A 21,580-nucleotide genomic window follows, 5' to 3' on the forward strand; every position below is an offset into this window, starting at 1 on the left:
TCTCCCCTACTTGTTTTGCTATTTTTCCTAAGTTCTTCAGCACCTTCGCTATACTACCCCGTCATCTTCTTTCTTTTTTTTCTGATTTAGTATTGCCCTTTCTACCTCTTTTATTTTTTGTTGTCTTCTGGGTATTCGTAATGGCTAACTTTTTCTATAACAGATTCTTATTATTTAAATTGGGCTAGCTTCGTTTTGGCAAGTTCATGAGAAGAATACTTTAAGCGTGACGCGAGATGAATTTACTCCCGTGCAAAACGTACAATCAAACCGAGAGATAAGAAGTAGTCACTTCAAAATGTGGTATCTAATTGCGCTTTTATTGAAAGATTCCAGGGTCTCTACAACTCTCAAATTAGATTTGCTCGAACGCACTGTACTATGCTATACTGTACTATATGTTCCAGTTCCAGTTGGAAACTCGTTTCAAATCCGCCACGTTTTAGTCAACCCGTATGTGGTCACCAAACCCTTGCATGCTCGATCAGTTGCCCTGTATGCGGAGGGCCTTAGTAAAACAATAAGCTCAAAATGCGTTAAAAAGTTCGCAGGGAGCCATGGTCTAAATTGACAGAAGAGCTCATCGTTCAGTATCATAGTTTAAAGACTGAAAAAATTATCGAGAATTTAAATAGGACCGATTTCAAGGTACTTGAATCTTTCTGAAACAAGGCCAGTGTCTGTCCATATGGGAAGGAATCATGGATGCATATAATGATCCTTACTTCATAAACACTTTAGACTTTTGCGTATTTTAGATGTATATTGAATAAACCAGTAATAGCATATTATGTGTACATATATATTCAATTGCGACAAGTTCACAAACTTTATAAAGTTATTGAGATCATTGATTACCTACAAGTTATTAATGTCGCATTGTTCTTTCATAATTACAATTATAATAAATGGTCAGGAAACGTAGGTTTTGCAATTGTACTTATTATGCAATCGCTATCGGTAATTTACCGTGTTATTAATTATCTATATTAAAAATTTTAAAAAAATCTACTTACCAACGAAAAAGTTTAACGTACCGTGACATATATGCTAAACTCAAAGACCTTACATTACTGTATGTTCATTATGATTTATTACGACGAACTTATAGTTGGGGGTGACATTTCTTCGGGCAGGGATGATTATATATTAGATTGTTTGAAATTAATTCTGTAGATGTTCGTTTTGTAACTGATTTTGAGCCGAAAACGTAACAATAGGTAAGCATTTAGATTTCAATTAAATTAGTAAATAGTTAGGTACTACATATACCTAATCACAGATTTAAGTGTATAATCTGGTAACCGGGAAAACATTTCGTAGAAATCCCCTTTCTCAGAATTTACAAATTATTGAAGGGGTAAATTACTTTTAGCTTCCCTTTTCACCTTGGCGAAAATAAGGTGTAAATTGGTAGCACACTGCAACCATAGATGTTTCAAAATTTGTTACTTAATGGTGTGTTTTTGATTTCTGTCACCAATTTTTGTGGACCTTCCGGAGAAGTTATTATTGCTTCCATCGTCATTAGTAGTGTATTGGCGTCAGCAATTAGAATATAAACATTAAGAATGGCGCTTGGGATATTTTGTGATATCATATTGCTGTGTTTATTTCGTCTGGCAGGATGAAATTTTTGGAAATCTTAATTAAGATGGAAGAGCGCGGTCTCCTTTTTCTAGAATTAAATTTTTAATTAAATGTTATTAATTTGTCGTTGGTCTATGTAACGGCATGGGGATTATTGTGTCATACGAGAAAGCAGTCAAGGTTGTTTTTGTTTACATTTTTATTTTATTTAACGTAGAATTTCTGGCAATTGTTGGGTCTTTCTCTGTTATCAATTCTAAATGCTTAATTTATTTGACAGGTGGATGTGATTTATCGCCTTTTCTGTGTAGTTAAAGAGATGAAATTTTATTTTTTCCTAGAATTTAAATATCTTAATGTCTGATAACAAATTGATTTATAAAAATTATTCGACCTCTATTTTTTGGTCTATTAACGTACGTTGAGGGGATAGTCTTTGTTGTCAACTGTGTATTATTGGTTTGGTTGTTGTAATTTAGATTTTAGGAAGAAGGGTTTTCGCTTTTAATAGGACGTTAAGAAGAAAAGCGTCGCTTTTAGCCAGAGTTTATGCCGTACTACGTTTCGTTGAGATTGAAATCGGCTATTAGCCACAACCAGAGCAGAGTTACGTCTCGTTTTAAATCAGCTTTTTGCTACGTTCGGCACCGAGTTACGTTTTGTTGGAGAATTTATTTCGCTTCTTGCGAATTCCATCGTTGATTTACGACCAGTTAGTACTCATTTGAAGCGACAACCAGCATTGACAATCTCGCCTAATGTGAGTTCGAAGAAAGTTCCGTTTGCGTAGTCGGAAGCCGAATTCGCGGCTAGTTTTTGTTCTACGTTTTGAAGTGTCGGCCATCAAAGGTTTTGCAAGGAGAGGTATTTGTCGGCGCCCCCATAAGTGTGTTTTCAACGTGAATCAGTTTGAAGTTGAGTTTTTTTTATTGGAACGTCCCTATCTACTAGAAGAGAAGATGCCGCCATTACCGATTAAAGTGTGTTAATTGAAAATTGTAATTTTTTGTGAACTGTGTCGGATACCTTTTATTTGGATTACAACTTATTCCCGGGCAAATAATGTAAGTAGTTAAGATTCAATTTTAGTTTTTTTGTAATAATTGTTTGTGTTTTTGTACCATTTTCCTTGTGTGTGTTAAAAATTAAATCGCACTTTTGTAATTGTCACATTAATTTTCCGTGTGTTTCATTCACAACGACGTCTTTTCTAATTTACCTCTGTTTTCATTGGATGCTTGCCCAAGGTTCATTTTAATTATTCAAAAGTTTGAAGTTCAGTTTGGAGTTTAAGGTAGGTATTTGGTTTGACCCACTATCTGTTAGAGGTTAACATTAGGTTAACTGAGAGCAGAGTCGAAACTCCTCTGTGCTGGGGAGAAGTTTTGTGCCGGTTATTTGTTTTGATGTTTTGTGTACGGTCCTTCTGGCCTACGGACCAGTGCACACAGCAATATTAATATTACCTTCTGGTAAAGAGTATGTGCAGATCAAGGAAGTAGGAACAGTCAAAAAGAGATATTTGGTTTTGCAGAAACCTATACTATAAGGTATGGCAGGAAAATTCTTCTAAAACGATTCTTCGAAAGTAAATATTACGAAAATAATTCTGCGAATACAATTCTTTAATTCAAAAAGTTCTTCGAAAATGCAATTCTTCGAAATAGATTCCTTTAATAAAATTTTTTGATCCGGGAAGTTCTCCCGAAAATATAAACCTTCGACATAAATTCTATGAACCCTAAATTTTTTGGGGCAAAAAACAGCAACAAATAAGTACCAAACTATTGAAATTATGAAAGATCTACGATCGCTACGGTTTTACGTACAAAATGGTCTTGTAACGGTCCTTCCTTACATAAGCCAAATAGTTTCTTTTTTATTCATTAATTAGAGTTCGGGACTCCTACCTGAAAGTTACAAATTCAATTGTGTTTTAGAGTACCATGAAGCATAAAACAGGTTATACAGTATAGTATATTAAGTATGGAGAACGGTAAGGGATTTTTACCGTTCGAAGACAATTGTTTGGAGGAGGAGCGAAGCGACGACTCCAATATTATTGTCTGAGAACGGTAACCCTTAACGTTCGACGTGCTTATAACATTTTTTGCGCGATCGAAATTAAAATTATCCAACCAATAGGTATAACTATGCACTAAGAAATGAACGAGCAGAATAAATCGAAATGATCAAAGTGGTATGGTGTACATCACTAGGCAACCAGTTTAAATGTCAAAATTGAAATTAATAATTCCATAAAAATGTGCATGTGTCTGATGTAGTTTACTAGCTTTGCACATCCTTTATAACTTTATGAGCGTCTTGCTATAGGAAACAACAGCACAAATTGTACGATTAATGTACCTAACAATAATTAAAGATTAAATGTAATGTAAGACTGTTGATTTTTAAAAAGGCGTCGGTAAGTATTTTTGTTGTTCTGTTTTTAGATCGGTAAGTAATTTTGGCGTCGTCGTAATCATAGCAACTGGTAAATTCTACGTACTGTCATGGAAACACCCATGGTAAATAGTCAGAAATGACCGATCGCGCAAAAATATTTATTAAGAAGTAGAAATTAGAATTTAGGTGGGTTTTTCCTTATGTCTACTTTTAAAAGACAAAATCTCTTCTGAACTTTTTAAAAAGAATAAACATCTGGCTGTCATATTAATTAGTTTGAATATTGTTGTTTTGGCTAAACAGAAAAAATGTTTTTGCACTCGCGAGGGTAAAAATCCGTTTCTATGATCACAAAACAGGGACAGAAATTGCATTTCAGTCCCTTGAGAAATAATGATAATGAAAACTCCCTGATATTTATATAGGTTATATTAACTCAAACTTAAAAAGGTACATTGTTTATATTTAAATTAAACGTTATATTTTCACATTTTGTAAAATTTACCGCTGGAATTTTATTAATCAATTGATTCGAATCAGAACTGGCTCCCGATGTTATATTGACATTTGAGGTAGTGCTACCTTGAATAATCTGATTTGCAATCTTCGTTTTGTTGGCCACAGAGTTCTCAATGTAGCTTTCCGCGACTGTGGTGGACTTCCACCCACCATGCCGTTTTATAGTGGTGATGTCAGCTCCAGCATCCGCCAATAGAGTGGTGGAGGAACGCCTCATGCAGTGCCCCGTATAGAGTTCTGGGTTTGGTAATTTTAAGTAATTGGCGATCATATTTGGCACCTTGCCAAGCGTGTTTTTCCCAACCGGCTGAGTACATTTTCCGTTCTTGTAGAAAACAAAAAATCGTCCATGGTTAGTTCCAGGTCGAAGGGACGTGTATTTGCGAATTATCTGAAGAAAATCCACTTTACCGCCTTCATTACTCGCTATAACGAACGTTCTGGATGTTTTGTTTTTTGTATGTGGCAGGGTAATTATGAAAGAAGACCCCACATCTTCAACGTTATCCAGTGTCATATTGACCAATTCGTCAGTGCGACATGCCAACTCAACGCAACCTAAAGAGGAAATGGTTAGCAATGTTTAATACGTTAAGTAAACGCAATTTTACCTTTCGCATAAGATGGGTATCATCGTCAGCTTCAAGCAAGAATTTTTCCACCTCTTCTCTATTAAATATTTTCGATTTTTTCGGAGAATATCCATCAGAATTCCTTTTTAAAAATGATATCAATTTTGGAAATTTGTTGATGTCAACATTGTCGTAAATGAGCATACAAGACCTCACCATGGAATATTGTGCCCATACCGTTGAACATTTGTACTTTTTGGCTTTTTCGCTAAAGTAAACCAACATAACATTGTCGGTGACGGTCGCGACATCTTTTTCTATGCACCAGTCTTTAAAACCTTTATATGCTGCTTCATACAACTTTTTCGACTTATCAGGTAGTAAATTCACAACAGCAGCGTTAGCGGCGTTTGTAATTTCATAAGGTTCTTCAGAACAACCCGCAACTTCCATTTTAATTCACGCACTTTTTCAACAGCAAACATTGTTTGTTTATCTGTTGCCATGGTTTATCTGAATTCTCGACTAACATGATTAAATTTTAATTTATTGGTTGCCACGGTTATACTTAATTCTCCACTAACCTGATTAATATGTGGTTATAATCTTCAAAGAACCATCAATTCATTTAAAGAGTATAGGTAAACGTCGACGCGAATGCAAAAAATAGTATATACACCTCTGGAGCGAAATGCCATTTTCCCTTGGTGCTTTGTAGCCCTCGGGCTCCGCTTCGCTTCGCCCTCTGGCTACAAATCGCACCGCGGGAAAAATAATGCATTTCTCTCCCTTGATGTATAATGTACTAATCTTTTACGCTCCTTTGTCATTTAAAAGTAGACATAGGGAAAAACAATACACATAAATCCCTATGTCTTATGTCTACTTCTAATGAATAGCACTGTATACCATACAGTAGGGTAAGCTGTGTTTATAGTGCACGCATCCTAAATTGCAAAAAAATTGCTTTGCATGAAATGGGGCGTTTTGCGTACTCAGTATAAATCGGAGCTAACCCAGAATTCTAACTTTTGTAGTTTTGCTGTTAGTGTTGCTAATTCAGTTGCAAATGTAGGGGGAAGAATTAATAGACAGGAAAACATTTCCGTTTTTTGATCCGTACTTATGTGATTCCTGATTTATCCATTCGACCCGAAATTACAGCCAATTTAGTTGTCTCAAGGACAAAAGTATTCATGTTTACATTTATCACGAGTCCAGACCAAAAGTCAACTGCAATTCGTATGGAAGATACTCATAGAATCATTTTCAAAATTTTTGCCAAAATTCATAACCCGACTTATTTATTTTTAGATGCCGGTTCACGAAGTTTGCTGTATACGATCATCTCGAACCAAATACCTAGGTACTTTATCTCGTTCCATGATGATTTAGGCAAGTTAACTCAATCTGTCCAGTTGAACTAAAGATATTAGCACAGATTTAAATATAATCTGTGATATTACTTACTTCTTTGGCAAACAGCTTTGCACACGACCTTTGAGGATTGATTGCGAGCGTTCTTCTGTCATTTTCCTTTTGCCTTTTATACCACGTATTTCTTAAGCGCGAATGCTAGCTTATCAATTTAAATTATCCAGAAAGAAGATTTTTTCCTGGCGTGCTGTTTGTGGAAATTACTTCTCCTGGACCACCTAGTGATGCAGGTTTTCTGTATATAATTACCTTATGCCCTCTAGTTGTGCAAAGTTTGGCACCGACATTCCTCTTACTTTCCATTTTTATTTATTTTAAACAGACTTCGAGGAGTGAAGTACCTAAAACTGTTAACAGTACTAGTAAAATGGTTATAAACCGGTCAGCAAGTTACCTTCGTCTGGAAGGTTTACTATTAGGATTAGGTGTACTAAAAGAAATATCCCATCGTCCAAATTTATAATACCCTACCGATCAGTTAGGTACAATGCGTTTTTCTAGAGTACAATCTTGCTTTGTATGAAAAATCTGCCGATTTTAACGCGGAAATAACATGTCATTTGACGAAATATGACCATGATATTGATATGCTAATAAGAAATGTCCTCACATATTTCTTTTACGTAGTTTTTCCAACACAAATGTTGAATTTAAAAAAAGCTTAATCCGACTCCGAGATGCGTGTTGGACAAAAAATGAGACCTTGTATTACAAAAACTAACCTTGCTCCAGATCAACCCATAGGTAGCGTAGGAAGAGGAAAATATCTTTTGATGATTTTTACCTTTAAAATGTATTCATTTAGAACTCCAAACGAGATTTAATAAATGTTTATTTGAAATCGATTGCTTTTATAATTTGTTGCCTCTTAGGCCCGGTTGTATAATGTCAGTTTAAACTTCAGTTTATAGTTGAATTGTGGGTTAAAGGATTTGATTGGCTAATATTTCACAAGCTGGCCAATCGTATTTCTCAAATCTGTCGGTTAAACCAAACTGAAGTTTAACCGGACATTGTACAACCGGGCCCTGAATTATTTTGCATCAGAAATAGGTAAATTGTAAATAAGAAAACATAGCATGTCTTACAATTTTCTTCAGCAGATGATCTGAAAACACTTACTATTATGTCGCATTTTTTCTAGTTCCAATATAAGATATTTAAAATTTTAATAACCTGCCAAATTATGCCCAGTGGATTTGCTTGTTTACTTGATATGAAATGAGTACTAATACGTGATTTATTATTACCTGTACAAATATATAAAAATTGAATACAAGAATACATACTTTTGAAATAAATTACGTGGTGATATAAAAAATAAATTAATAGTACAACTATGATTACAACTATTAAATGCAAATACGAATGCAACGTCAAACAACAATTAACTATTCACGTTATTTACTGACTCATTCGCGGGTGGCGTATAATTCATGTATTCATGAAATTCGTCAGTTTGTGGCGATCCACGTAAGGGTTGAGCGTTTGTGCAATCACCATTAGTGGTAACATCAACACCTTTGTTAACGCCTACCTGTGAACTTTCATGTAACAATCCTAAAAATATGCCATAAAACACAAATGAACCAAGCATTAACTGACATACCATTAACGGGTAAACCGGACGGTGGAAATTGGATGTAATACATGTCGTCTGTTGCACAGGGAGGTCGTGGTGTTGGCTGGGGTGGACGTTCCTGCAAAAATGTATTGCTAGATTGAACGGTATGAGTGGGAGTCGCTTACCTCTATCGTAGGGAAAGTATTTTTAGCTGAATATTTATTAAGAGGGTGAAATGGCCTCGGAGGTGGAGGTACAGTGTAGTTCAAGTTGATGATGGCTTTATTTAGATCATTTCGAAAGTCGTCATCATGAGATTGCCCCAAAATATTCTGAAATTAATCAAACTAAAGAAAAATGACCTTCCAAGACGTTGAATACCTTTCTTTCTTCGTGATCGGAATGAGTCCCACTATCACCCATACTACAACCACTAATAGTGCTCATACGTCCAGATGATCCAGAACCTAGATCACAAAGTATACATTTTGGATATGTCCATTTTATGGTATTTACTTACTTGAAGTACTTTGAAGGCTTAAGCTGCTGATTGGTCGATTATTTTGGGTGGAGGTAAACGGTATGCTTGAGGTAGGAGTGGTTGCAGGTGTAGAAACGGATATAGAGTTTTCGACTTTAGAGTCATCTTTAGATCTTCCTTTAAATAGTTTTTTAACCCGTTCAAAAGGGGTAGCTTTTTTCATGCTGGCCTTCATCTCCTGCTGAATTTTGTCGTATTTCATGCGCATTTCGTTTAGTTGCTGCTGTTTCTCCTTAAAAGACTTTTGAACATCATTACGGTTTTTCCACTCCTCAACCAACTTTTCCACTTGAGATATTGAATGCACGTTGTTTTTAAAATCGTTAATGATTTCCACAAGTTCCTTTTGTACTTTATCCTCGTAAACCTCAAAACTTTTTTGCGAAATCGAGGGGCTCGAGTCCTTAGATGCGCTGGGGGAGTCGTTTAAGTTTAGAGTTAGGTTTTGTAATTGCCTATCTGGACGAGAGTTGACTGTTATTTTTGCTAAAATTCGACGTTCAATAAATATTTATTTAAAAGGTGGTGTAACAATCGTACCGGGTGTACTATTCATTGCCATGTAACCATTAACCGGATGATGTTCGGGGCATGCCAAAAGCTGTGGATTTAGAGGTTTTGGTGGCGGGCAAGTCTTATAGATGCCATTTATTTCATTGGGCTGCAAGTACCCCGCTTCATCCTCTCCTGGAATGAAGGCATTTGTATTTGAATTTGAATTTGAAATTTTACCATCATTATTTATTTGCTGCTTGTTCTGCTGAGACATTTCCTTCAACTTTTCGTACACGTTTTTAAACTCGTTCATTTTCTAAAAATGCACAAATTAAACATTCGAACTCGTGCAACCCACCCTTACGTACCATGTATCCGCTTAATAAGTGTGCCAAATCATTGTGACCGGCGTATTGAGCAATTTCAGCAGGAGTCAAATCGCACGAATTTTTGATATCGCAAGCCACATCACCTCCGGGACACTCAAGAAGAGCCATTGCCAGTTTTTCTAAACCATACCTGGCAGCAAAGTGAAGTAAAGTTGGGTATTCTTCATTTGCTAAAGATATTATTGATTAGATAATTAAAGTTTGCAAATTATTGCATTTACCATGACGATGTGCGTATACGCTAGAAGCGAATATTGAAGATTGATTAAAGAGTACATTGAAATTGGGGGGTAAATTTTTCTGAAACGAATATACTAGGCAGTTGTCCATATGTTCCTTATCTGCCGGGCTAAAGCCTAACGCCTAAAAGCACACGTGTGTCGGTATCGCAGAGTTTGGAATTATTACATTTACCTGACACATAAATTCCACCGGGTTATCGTTAGCTCGCAAAATTTGTTCCAGTTCTCTCAAACGACTTTCACATTTTATTGGGCTGCTACCGATAATGCTGCCATTCTTTTCAACCAGAATGTGTACGATTGCGGACACTTCTGTACAACTGTCAGGTATGGTAATTTTCAACGTGTACGGATTGCGGCGTTTAACTGATTTTATTTCAACTATTTCGTTGTTGCGTTCAATGGACACCTTTACAATGTCTTCTCGTTGTAGTGGATGTGTTAAAATGATTACGACGCTTCCGTGTCCCTGAAATCCACAGATTTATGAAAACTAAGACGGTGGTGGCGAATTGCTTACCTGGCGAACTTTTTTGGGAAGCACTGAGAACAGTGATTTTTGTTGTGGAGCAATTGAGGTTTGTTGCTTCCATACTCTGGACAGTATAGAAACGGCGGTACTGAGAAATTCCTTAGAAAAATTCTCGTCTTGATCTAAACCAACGCTTAACCGTTGCCACTGCGTGTATGTTGGCAGTGCTGAAAGCAATACTAGGAAAACAGTTCAGTAACTAGGGGGTTTACCTTCTTTATGTACATTTGTAAGGTCGTCGTCTGTTACACCTAATAATAACGCTAGAGTGCGGTCAGGTAAAATAAGCTTTCCTAACTTTACTGCGGACGTTGGATTATTTACTATCATCTCCAAAAGACTTGGACATACGACTATTAACTGCAGCTTTACGCCAGATGTCCGCTCCTCAATAATTTTTACGTCCGTGTTCGTTGCAATTACCTCTTCAGCGCCCAAATGGAATATTCTGGAAGGATATTGCAGTACAGCAACTGATCCTTTTACCACCCCCATCACTTACTTGAACGATTTCCTACTGGCCTGTTTACATATATTTTGAAAATACGAATTAAAGTAATCCACCCATAGTTTCGCGGCGGGACTTTGCTTCACTGATATTATAAGTATGTCATCCATATCTCCACGTTTTGTTATGGGTTCTGAAAATAGATAGAACATTAATATTTAAGTCACAATGATATTGTTCTCTTACAACTACTAGTATTTTGAATACAATAGAAATCGAGCTGGTCAATACTTAATATTATTACGCCGTGTACGCAGATAAAGAGTAAAGAATGCTATTATTTATGTAAGACTGAACTGTGTATACTATATTTTGGGGGTATTTCCATTTATTGAGAAATACGTCATTATAATACCGGTAGTTTATCTCGACAATGGTCGATAATAACATCCTCTCTCTTGCGCTGGAACATGCAAGTGTTTCCATTAATTTTGAAACGCAACTTTAATAGTTTTAGTATCATCCTTTAATAAATATATACCTATGGAATACAAATATGTATTGTTCTACGTCCAACCTCGACAATAACCAGTTGTGTCCAGTACGAAATCATAAAAACTAAATGATTGCTTCAGTGCATCTTGCTCTTATTGTTACATTAACCCAAAGGATCGTTTGGTGCCAGGCATGCACTATGAATTAGTGTAAGCGTGAGAGGATTATACAGAAATAGTTATCCATTCCAGTTCCACGAAATCTGTGTCGGTTATATAAAAATACACTAATTAATAATTTGTATCGGCTAATAATACCAGAGGACGCATTTCTATTATGAGGGTCAAAGACTAAGATAGCGTGTGATAAATTACTGTTTAAAGTAAACACGATAATTCTATTGTGATTGATTTTTTTTTGTAGTATACAATAGCGTTCCTTATGTTTATCTCAATTGAATAACTTAGGCTTTTGTAATGGATCCTTGAATGGACCAATGTTTAAGATGACAAAAATTCCATGAAGTACCTGCTATATACATTAGCATTGCGAGCCCCGTCAGACTTGGCCAGTTTCCATTCATTCTTCTCTATTGCCTTTTCACTTCCCTTGTTTATCTTCATGAGTTTAGGTCTTTGTTCTTTTCGTTTTTGCTCTCCTTTTTTTAGTGATTGTTTTCCATATATCGATTTTCTGCATCTTAGTTACTGGCCTTCATTTCACATTCACTAATCATAGAAGTGAAGTTGTTAGGACCGCTGTATTTCATGTAATTAATTCCTTTATTGCTTGATTGGTTATCCTTGTCCGTGTCTCCATTTGAGCCGCCAGGGGTTAGGTCAAGTGGGCCCGTAGTGTTACTCGGCCCTCCCTTGGTCCATTCTTAAAAAAAATGATGAGCGTTCCTATGAACAGATTGCGAAAAGCGTCGTGAGTACAGTCCGTGGATGGATTATTACATTTTAAGGCCTGATGATGGCTTTTTGCCGAAACATGCGCTTAATAAATTCAAATTTTATGGGGACGGTTTTGTGAAGTTTGTTCCAGCCATCATTTTACTCCATTTCGAGCATCCCGAGAGAATGGATACCCAACAAAAGTTACACAATACAAGTCTAGTGAATTATGACCCACCCTAAAACATATTGTTTCCCAGGTTGGCCCACCCATTGTAATATTTCTGGTGGGGCCACTGCGTGCCTCTAAAAACCTTTGAGCAATATTTTCTTTTCTTTTGCCTTGCTTCAAGATTGGTATGTGTTCCCACACTTCATACCTTGTCCATCAGTCCTAGTAGGACGTCTTCATTACTGGTTTTTGTGTGAAACATTGGATCTGTAAATTTTGTACAATCAAAATTATATAAATTTATTGTCTGCGCGTATAATGGTTTGTGTTGTGTCACACTTCGTTTTTGATTGATTTAATGTGCAATTCCAGTTTTATAGCTATTTCTCTTCACCCTTTTGCTATATCTACATTGTTAATGTTTCTATTCCAGCCACCTTTGTTATATTATTTTAATCCTAACATCTTTCATTATTTCTTACAATCGCTTCCGTTTCAATTTAGATTTCATTTATTTCAACATTCTTTATGTTCTCCACATTACGCAGTACTTCAATTGATATTTTGTTCGTATTTCTGACAGATTTGCTTTCTGAGCCTGTCTTTTGTGTACCAATTTTTTTTTGTACCTAGTTGATTATATACTCCGACTCTGCACCGGTCGATCCACTTGCCTGTTTACACTTTGTTCCTTGTCCATTTGGTGTGCTCTAATTAGTCCATCTGGTTCCTGTTGAATGTTTTCCTCTTTTAGTATTAGTATCTCTTAGTAGTTTTACGATTCTATCCTATTTTATTCCCTTCCTTTCGATTGAACATGTAGCATAAAAATGCCCTATGTATACTTTTTATGCATTCGTTAGCAGAATTTTTTAGAGTCCTCGCTTTGGATATGAATTTTGGAAAAATGTTTAAAGTTTATAACCTTGTTGTGGTATATTCGTCTGCATTACTGTTGTTGAAGTAAAGAAAGTAAAGGAAAAGGGCACTTTTGAATTTAAATACTGTATATTTGCGTCTTTGAGGTTGCTCTAGAAATTTCATACACTCCCCCTTTCTTCCCAATTCTCCATTTTTTGCTGTTCCATTCCACCCATTTCATTTTCTTGTCTTCTTGTTTGCGCGTGTTTTCTTTTTCTCTTTTTAGTACAGTAAAATTAGACGAAAAAATGGCCAAACCTTGAACTCCAAAAATAAAAAGGTCTGATTGCTGAAAGTTGTTCATCGCTCTTAGCTCTAAATGTAGTAAAAAGTCTTCTCCAAAATTCGGGTTCAGGAGAGGGAGGGCGGGAAAGCTGTAAAATTAGCTCATTTTTACCTTTTTTGTAAATATATCCGAAACCGTTCCTTTTATACCAAAATGTGTAAAATACTTTTTTAAAGGAAATTTAATTTTACTGTTTATTTTATTTTACTGTTTATTTTATTTTGTTTTAAATAAGCTTTAATCGAGCTTGGAATTTCAAATTGTGGATTTTTAAACAGCACACATATACCTAACTTATAACAACCGTCAATAATTTGACAAGGTTGCCCCTGCGATCGCAGGACATTTGGAACACCTTGTATGCACAGCCCCACTCACGGACGTACGTTAAACGTGCCTTGTATGTACATATAATGTACCAACATAGTACGTACGCGTATCCACAGGATTTGTACATTGGACGTCCAGTGTAGATCCAAATGTCAACGACATGGACAATTTATGTACGTACAGTAATGAAGAGTTTACCTTAGTTTTAACATTTCCCCCTGCACCTCCAAGTACTTCCACTTTAAAATTATAATTAATATACACCTCCCCTCCCCCAAATACTCCCTCCCCTAAGCTACATATGTAAATTGACGTATTGGAATTTTTCATTTGCTTAGTAAAGCTATAATCTATAAATTACATTCGATGATCCGTTTTGAAAGCCGTATACAAATTAGCAGATTCTTTTTAGTGGTTCATGTAATTAACTCAAAGTATTAACAATCAATTTTATTCGGGATTCATCATTCATTAAGAATTTTAGAAAATGCGCACCTTGAATTAATAAGATTATTTAGTTCCGATTTAGTAGTAGGTACACATTAATTAATATGCAGGTACATCAGGAATTGATATTATTACGATTGTATCATAAATAGAGTATCCGAGTACGTTACATTCCATTTAACATTTCGGTTTTTCGATTTGCATGTCTATTCCTGTAAAATTTTTCATTACCAACTATCGATCACTTTATCATTATAAATTAAATAATGAAAGTAAATTAGCGATCCACAAAAAGCACAAGCAATGAAGCGAAAGGATGTTCAACACAATTCCCAAAATTGCATGCATACTTGTTTGGATAACTGAGTCCGAGTTTCCCATATCTTTCCTCTGTATTAATAAATGGAGATTTCTTGGAATGTAAACTACAATTGAGAGGAACTTGAGAATGCAAATTTAGAAGAAAGGCAGGTATAGCGTATAGCGAATTATTCTGTTTTATTCAGATTTTCAATTTTATATTTTTTAATGTACAGCAGTTACGGAAAGAATTTTTTATCCACCAAAACGGGAAATTATTTACCGAGGTAATTGCATTTTTATTTTACGTACCGATCAGTATTTACACCATAACAAAGCTTGTATATGTAGGAGTAATGTAAATGATTTGATTTTGACATAGGAATGCAAACGAGTGTTCCTACTAACATTTCTATTTATTTTTGAGGGTTGTTGAGTACTGAAGTTTACTTTGGTACCTTCACTTACAAATTGTATACATAAAATTATACTTACTCAAATACTGTTCCTATACGACATGGATAATAATCCGTTAAATAGTATAACACTTTATAATTACATTAACTACATTGACTACAAGCGAAAATAAATATTAGTCACAATACAATTCGCGACTCGATTAAATGAACCAATTAAATAAAAATAGACAATCTGGTATAGGAAGTAAGCTTACACTGTGGCGAAATTTTCCTGTTTCTGCTTTTGCAATCCCACTACGATGACGAAAACCCTTCTGTATTAAAATCGGGGTGTCACTGACATTATTTATGATGCAAGTCTGAATACACAATGCTTCAATTAAAAATTTCGCTTTATGACTCCCAAATTAAAATAGAGAAACGTTAATAGTCTACTATATGATTGAGGAATGCTTCTTACTCATCTCTGACGTACCTACATGTAACAAAGTAAAAAGATAACATTTTCGTTATGAAACTAGGGAAACTTTGGCGGCTTTTATTCTTTTATTTTAATTATTAACTTTTGTCGTAGTAAGGAACCCAAATTCACAAAATACGCTGTCGTTTGTAGTATGTAACTATATTCCGCGGCACTAGTTCGGACACATTGTTGATTGAAATTGAAACGCTACAAAAACGGAAACTATGAGGTAAGTAATATTCCAAACAACTTCGACAATTCAATTCAATAAACCAAGAAATTCAGAAACATTAAAAAAATTCACGAAATTGCAGAAAAATTCAAAAATTGCAAAATTGAGAAAGTGGCACGGGACGATATGTAGATCTGAATCACGCATGAGAATTCATGAAAAATCGGTTACGGAGTAATCACCCTTCGCGTGAACCATATAGGGTTCCAGACAAAATGTTCACCCTGTATATATCTTCAAAACAACATTTTTTAAAGAAGATTTTTATGGTATCCAAAATTATAAAAATTAATATGAATAAACTATAATAATATTAATATTAAATTTGTAGTCAGAACGTACTTCTGCATGGTCAAGGGGGGCATTTGAAATTTATTTCTAAATTTGAGGGTATATCAAAAGCTTAATAAAACATGTAAAAACAGTTTTGTATGCACCTTTTAATTTTGAATAACTTCAAACTGTAGTTTTTTCTGTAAAATGTACAGGAGGGCAGGATATTGCATAAAACTAATTTCCCATGTTAAAATCCCTATGTTCCTACTTACCGTGCATCACCCGGTATAGGTAACCTCTATCCAGCTTGTTTCAAATTAAGTCTGCACTATTACTAACTTTCTTAGTTGTAGAGTTAGAAAGACTGTGAAATTTATCACAATTGTGTATTTTTTTCTACTGAATTAAATCTGCAATTAAAAAAAAATAAAACACACACACATTTTTCCGATCATGTCAATGTAACTTTTGTATATGGGACATTCTGTAAATTATTTAATAATAATAATAATAATAATAATAACATCATAAATACAAGTAACGCAACTTGCACTACAAAGACAGGTCCACCCAATAAAGTTACACGTCCTAGCACAGTTAAAAAACAAAATACTCCTTCTTCACAGAAACACACCACATTATCACAACCCACTCGTATTCAACCGAAACGCGAAAACCTTAACAGAACAACATGCTCACAACATAATGTAATATCTCCACCAAAAACCCAAGCAACCACACAAATACAACCTCAAGAACAAAGAAACACCATAAATACAAGTAAGGCAACATATACCACAAAGACAGGTCCACTGAATAAAGTTACACGTCTTAGCACAGTTAAAAAACACAAAACTCCTTCTTCACATAAACACACCACGTTATCACAACCCACTCGTATACAACCCAAACGCAAAGGCAAAGAAACACTTACACAATAAACTCTATTTAATAAAAGTACAGAAATTATTATAATGATATTTTTGTTTTGTTTTCTTCTTTCCTGATAGCGTTGACTATTGTGGCCATTAATAGCTATGTTGGTAAGTATGAATTACATACTATCTCTAGATTTCCAATGTGAGTGTGTGAATATTTATTTTATTTTTTATTTTTCTTTAGAACCCTACATAACTTCACCAGACACAGACACTAATCGTTACTTGATTTTAATCCGTGCGATTAGTTAACCAGGCTAGACCTGAGTTCTCACAAGAAACACCGACAATAATAATAATAATAATAATAATAATCCATCTTTATTCTTTTGAATGGTTTCCCATTATAGAACATGTCAATGTTTGATCTACATTCTAGCTTAACTAATAACTAATTGTACATTTTTTTTAAATTTTTAATTAGAAAGCTTAAACGGAAAGCTTAAGGTTAAAGAACTCGTTAAATGAATATAAAGGCAATGCGTGAAAGTATGATTTTAATCTTTTTTTGTATAAGTTCATATCTTCGTTTTTCTTCAATCTCAAGCTATCCGGTATGTGATTAAATATTTGGGTACATATGTATATAGGGTTTTTTTCAAAATGAGCAGTGCGATGATATGGTGTGCTGAGTTTTTCAGCGTACCTAGTTGACATACCTTTATTGAAATGCGAATTTTTCTTAAACGTATGTAAATTTGTATAAGTATGCAGTATACACTTGTATATGAATGCCGAAAAAACTGTCATAATTTTATGTCTAACAAATAACGGTTTGCAATGCTCAATACTACTAGCGAATGATATTCTTCTTAAAACTGTGTTTCTGTAGGAGCAAGATTCGCTGACAATCCGAAGCCATGCCCCAGATAATTAGACCGTACGACATGTGGCTGTGCGCGTGCGCAAAATAAAATCTCCTCAAAGATTTCATTGATATATTTAATAAGCTTTCATATTATGTAATAATATACAGGGTAAGCCCTTGTTCCAATTATTGTTTTAAATACTATTATGTATTTTATCATTATCATGGATAACTAGATGGAAATGAAAATAATTGAAAGATCTTGGTGATTTGAAGTATTTTGGGAATGGTGCATTAAGAACTTTTGTAGAGAATTTAATAACCTATCGTATAATGAAATAATGTACAGGGTGTTCCATATAAAAAAGTTACATTTTTGATATTATCTGAAAAATGTAATGTCGTTTTGTTTTTTTTAATTACGGATTTGGATTCAGTAGACAAAAGTACACAATTTTTGTTAACCGTCTTTCTTTCTCTACAACTAAGAAATTTAGCAATAGTACCGAGTTAATTTGAAACAGACTGTATATGCTCGTAAATCACAACCAAAACAGAGCAAGTCGCAGGCCGTTGGAAATTTGATTGATGTATTGTTCCATCGTTCTTTATTTTAAACGTGTTGTGTGATGCAGAATGGAATCAAAGAAAATCTTTTTTAAACACGTTTTTGATTAGGTCCTATTGCGGCTATCGATTTCGACCTTATAAGGTCATCTTCAGGCCGAGCGTCATACGAGCATGATGGTCGGCCTGAAGATGACCTTATAAGGTCGAAATCGATAGCCGCAATAGGACCTAATAAAAAACGTGTTTAAAAAAGATTTTCTTTGATTCCATTCTGCATCGTTGGAAATTTCATGAATTTGAAGCTATAACCATTTTCAGATTTAGAATTGAGACTTTCATGTTATCGTTAAATTCACCAGACAGTTTGAATATGCGATCAGATAGATAGTAATGCCACATATAAAATTATATTTAACAAATGTTTCGTGTTCCCCAATAAAAGAGATATTAAGAGGGCACCTCTTATCTCAAACGCACTGTATATTTGTACCACGTTCTCATATATGGACTCAGCTTATCATCAGACCCCCTCTACCTTCTGCTATTATACTATTTTCTTGTATCAAGTAATCAAGTCGTATTGAATTGTATGTATATGGTACCCAAAATTGCAGCTTCCATTACACAAGCATTTTGACTTCACATCGCCTTCTTCATTCCGTCAGAGCAAAGAGTAATACTCTTTGGTCAGAGCGAGGTTATGGTAGGGATGGGCTATTTGATGAGATTGGTTAAAAGCTCTTCGACCACTCCTTTATTAAATTACTTTGATCGTATCCCTAGGAGTTTTCTCTATACCTAATTAAAACTTTAAAATTGAATACACAAAAACCGCATATCGCTATAGTTGACAGAATTGTAATAATGAATACACTGTAACTGAAGAAATTAAAAATCTCTTCATTTCTTGCATATATGTGTATGGCTTATTGGAAACAATAGACAGGAAGAATTATTTAAACATGGGGCCTTAGTGGGTGTCTCCCTCCGCCTGCTTTGGCTTAAAATTATTTTAAAAAGACGTTTTTCTACTAACTTTTGAATAATCAATATTCTCTAGCATATCAGCAGTAATCATCATCTGCTAATCGTCAGCACATTGCCGGAACAAACTTTCGCGATTATTTCTTCGTGAGTAACATGACATTAGATTTCGAAATCCCATTCCGTAGGTCTGTGGGCTTGGGAAATGCACCACTGAGTATACAGTATACACTTTTGTCATACATTTTAGTTGACAATATTCTGGCATTCTTAATTATTTATTTCAAGCAAAACGAAAAAGAATTACCACTTGATTTCTTGAGTACCTACAAAATTAAATAAAAAGGTGGAACTCTAGCAATCAATAGCAGCCAATCAAAAGCACGGTATGACATGGAGAGAATTTGAGGCAATTATTTATTTTGCAAGTTTCAACAAAAAATAATGCAATGTTAAAACCAAAATTTGCGCCAATTTCTTAGTTTATAATAAACCTTACCTTCCCATCCATTCGATTCGTACCCGTCTTCTTTATCCATTGAAACGTTTACTAAATATTAAAGGGAACAGAATGACATTATAAACATACGTGCTTCTGTGAAATTGTATCTTAGAACTGTTTTACCAAAATTAAACGTATATATGACACTCTACACGCGACCTAATTATTATAATAAATCCACCTACATATCACTTAAAACGCTTGTTAACGTAAACGTTCTTATTATTATAATAGTTTACTTATTTACTGTAAGCAAGAAGAGCGTACGATAAGATTTACTCAGTTAAGAGAACATACTAGAAGCTTGTTCATGGGGAGGAAGTCCCGACCCAAAGTCTGTGATAACGCATTTATTGTACACAGAGCTGTATTAAAACAGAATTTTATCCAGAAGTATACGATTATCATATAAATAATACAAAATTAGTGAGGTACATAAATGAAGCTTACGTAATTAGGTAAATCGAGTGTAGAATGACCACGAAATTGTCAAAGTACAGGATGGGGTTTTATTAAAAAAAACATGTTACGGTTCTGTGTCAACGATGTGCATGTGCTATCAGAGGGGTTTTACAGAAAAAAATTCTTATATTGACACGGTGAGATTTGCAGTGCAATATATTTTTCACCCCTCTACGATGTTACCTGCAGGCATTGTTGCTCGCTCACAGTAAGAAATAAAGCTTACTCTGAGGTTGCTCGCTAAGGCGAAAAATAGCGTTATGGGAGATAAGAATGTACATCAAGTTCTAATTTACCTATATATGGATACCTACTCATTCAGATCGAAAAATAGGCCCACATTAGATTTGTCCATATGATGAATAAAAATATTTGAAGACAGGATGGGATTACTGACCACCAACATCCTCAACACATTACTCACTCATCATGGGGATTATCATAACACACAAAATAGTAAATACGGTAGATATTTCGGTTACGATAAAAACGAGGTGTCGGAAAAATCGAGAATCCATAACAAAATGTATCGTTTCGCACATGCTAAACATTCTATAAATATACAACCCTCTTTTTTAGGCTCGAGAACTATCATTATGTCTAACACACTATATTAATACAAGCGGGCGAACTAGAAAGAGCTGTGCAATTATTTTCAAAAATACGTGGACTGAAATATTGACAAAACCATTTAGAGTAATGAAATTACCTCCGATTTATATCCGAGACAAGGAAGGAGATTAAATTACCGTCACTATTGACATAACGTATTATAAAAGCGTCAAGGGAAATTTTTTCTTCCGCTTGCGTCTCTAAATCTAATAAAATAGAGTAGAATTATGGCTTACAATTTGTAACGAAAAAGGTCAAAACCCCCAATAAAACCAACTAATTTATAAGCCGCTGCATAATTCAATAAGGCAAACACATTTCGTGACACTAGTTTAGGTTTGCTTTGGGGTTTTTGTTTGGCTTTAGGTAGACTTTTAACCATTGAAAACATACGTTTGCGTGCAACCACTTCGAAATAGAAGTACGACGTTTAGACGGTAATGAGACTTTTTCTAGATTATTCAGAACATGAATAATTTGTTCAAAAAGAGTAAAATGCTATTTTCACTTCCATTTCACAGATGTTCCTTTTGAATGTTGCTTTCAATTCAACGATTCATCTATTCCGCTCCATTTAAGTTAAATGTAATCATTGTTGAATTGTGTACTTCTAAAATATAGAACGTCCAACCAAGTATGTATTGGTTCTAAAAAGAAATACTCAAACTTTATTTCAAAGAGCATCAGCCTGATATCAGATATAAATCGTTAAGAGACATTTTCAAACGAGTA

General features: G+C 34.7%; 1 protein-coding gene across 1 annotated transcript; it reads right to left on the reverse strand.

The window, feature by feature from the left end:
* Positions 1 to 7,746: 7,746 nt before the first annotated feature.
* Positions 7,747 to 20,037, reverse strand: LOC116166846 (phosphoinositide 3-kinase adapter protein 1). The gene is made up of 14 exons (XM_031482021.1): positions 19,772 to 20,037; positions 10,790 to 10,928; positions 10,500 to 10,735; positions 10,276 to 10,454; positions 9,928 to 10,224; positions 9,735 to 9,876; positions 9,493 to 9,683; positions 9,362 to 9,440; positions 9,170 to 9,316; positions 8,609 to 9,115; positions 8,470 to 8,555; positions 8,274 to 8,420; positions 8,134 to 8,224; positions 7,747 to 8,084 (listed from the first exon to the last, which is right to left on the reverse strand). Exons 1-14 carry the CDS (start codon positions 19,809 to 19,811, stop codon positions 7,912 to 7,914), a joined length of 2,454 nt encoding a protein of 817 aa, XP_031337881.1. The 5' UTR covers positions 19,812 to 20,037; the 3' UTR covers positions 7,747 to 7,911.
* Between the last annotated feature and the right edge of the window lie 1,543 nt (positions 20,038 to 21,580).

Source organism: Photinus pyralis, unplaced genomic scaffold (genome assembly GCF_008802855.1).
Source record: "Photinus pyralis isolate 1611_PpyrPB1 unplaced genomic scaffold, Ppyr1.3 Ppyr1.4_LG3b, whole genome shotgun sequence".
NCBI lineage: Eukaryota > Metazoa > Arthropoda > Insecta > Coleoptera > Lampyridae > Photinus > Photinus pyralis.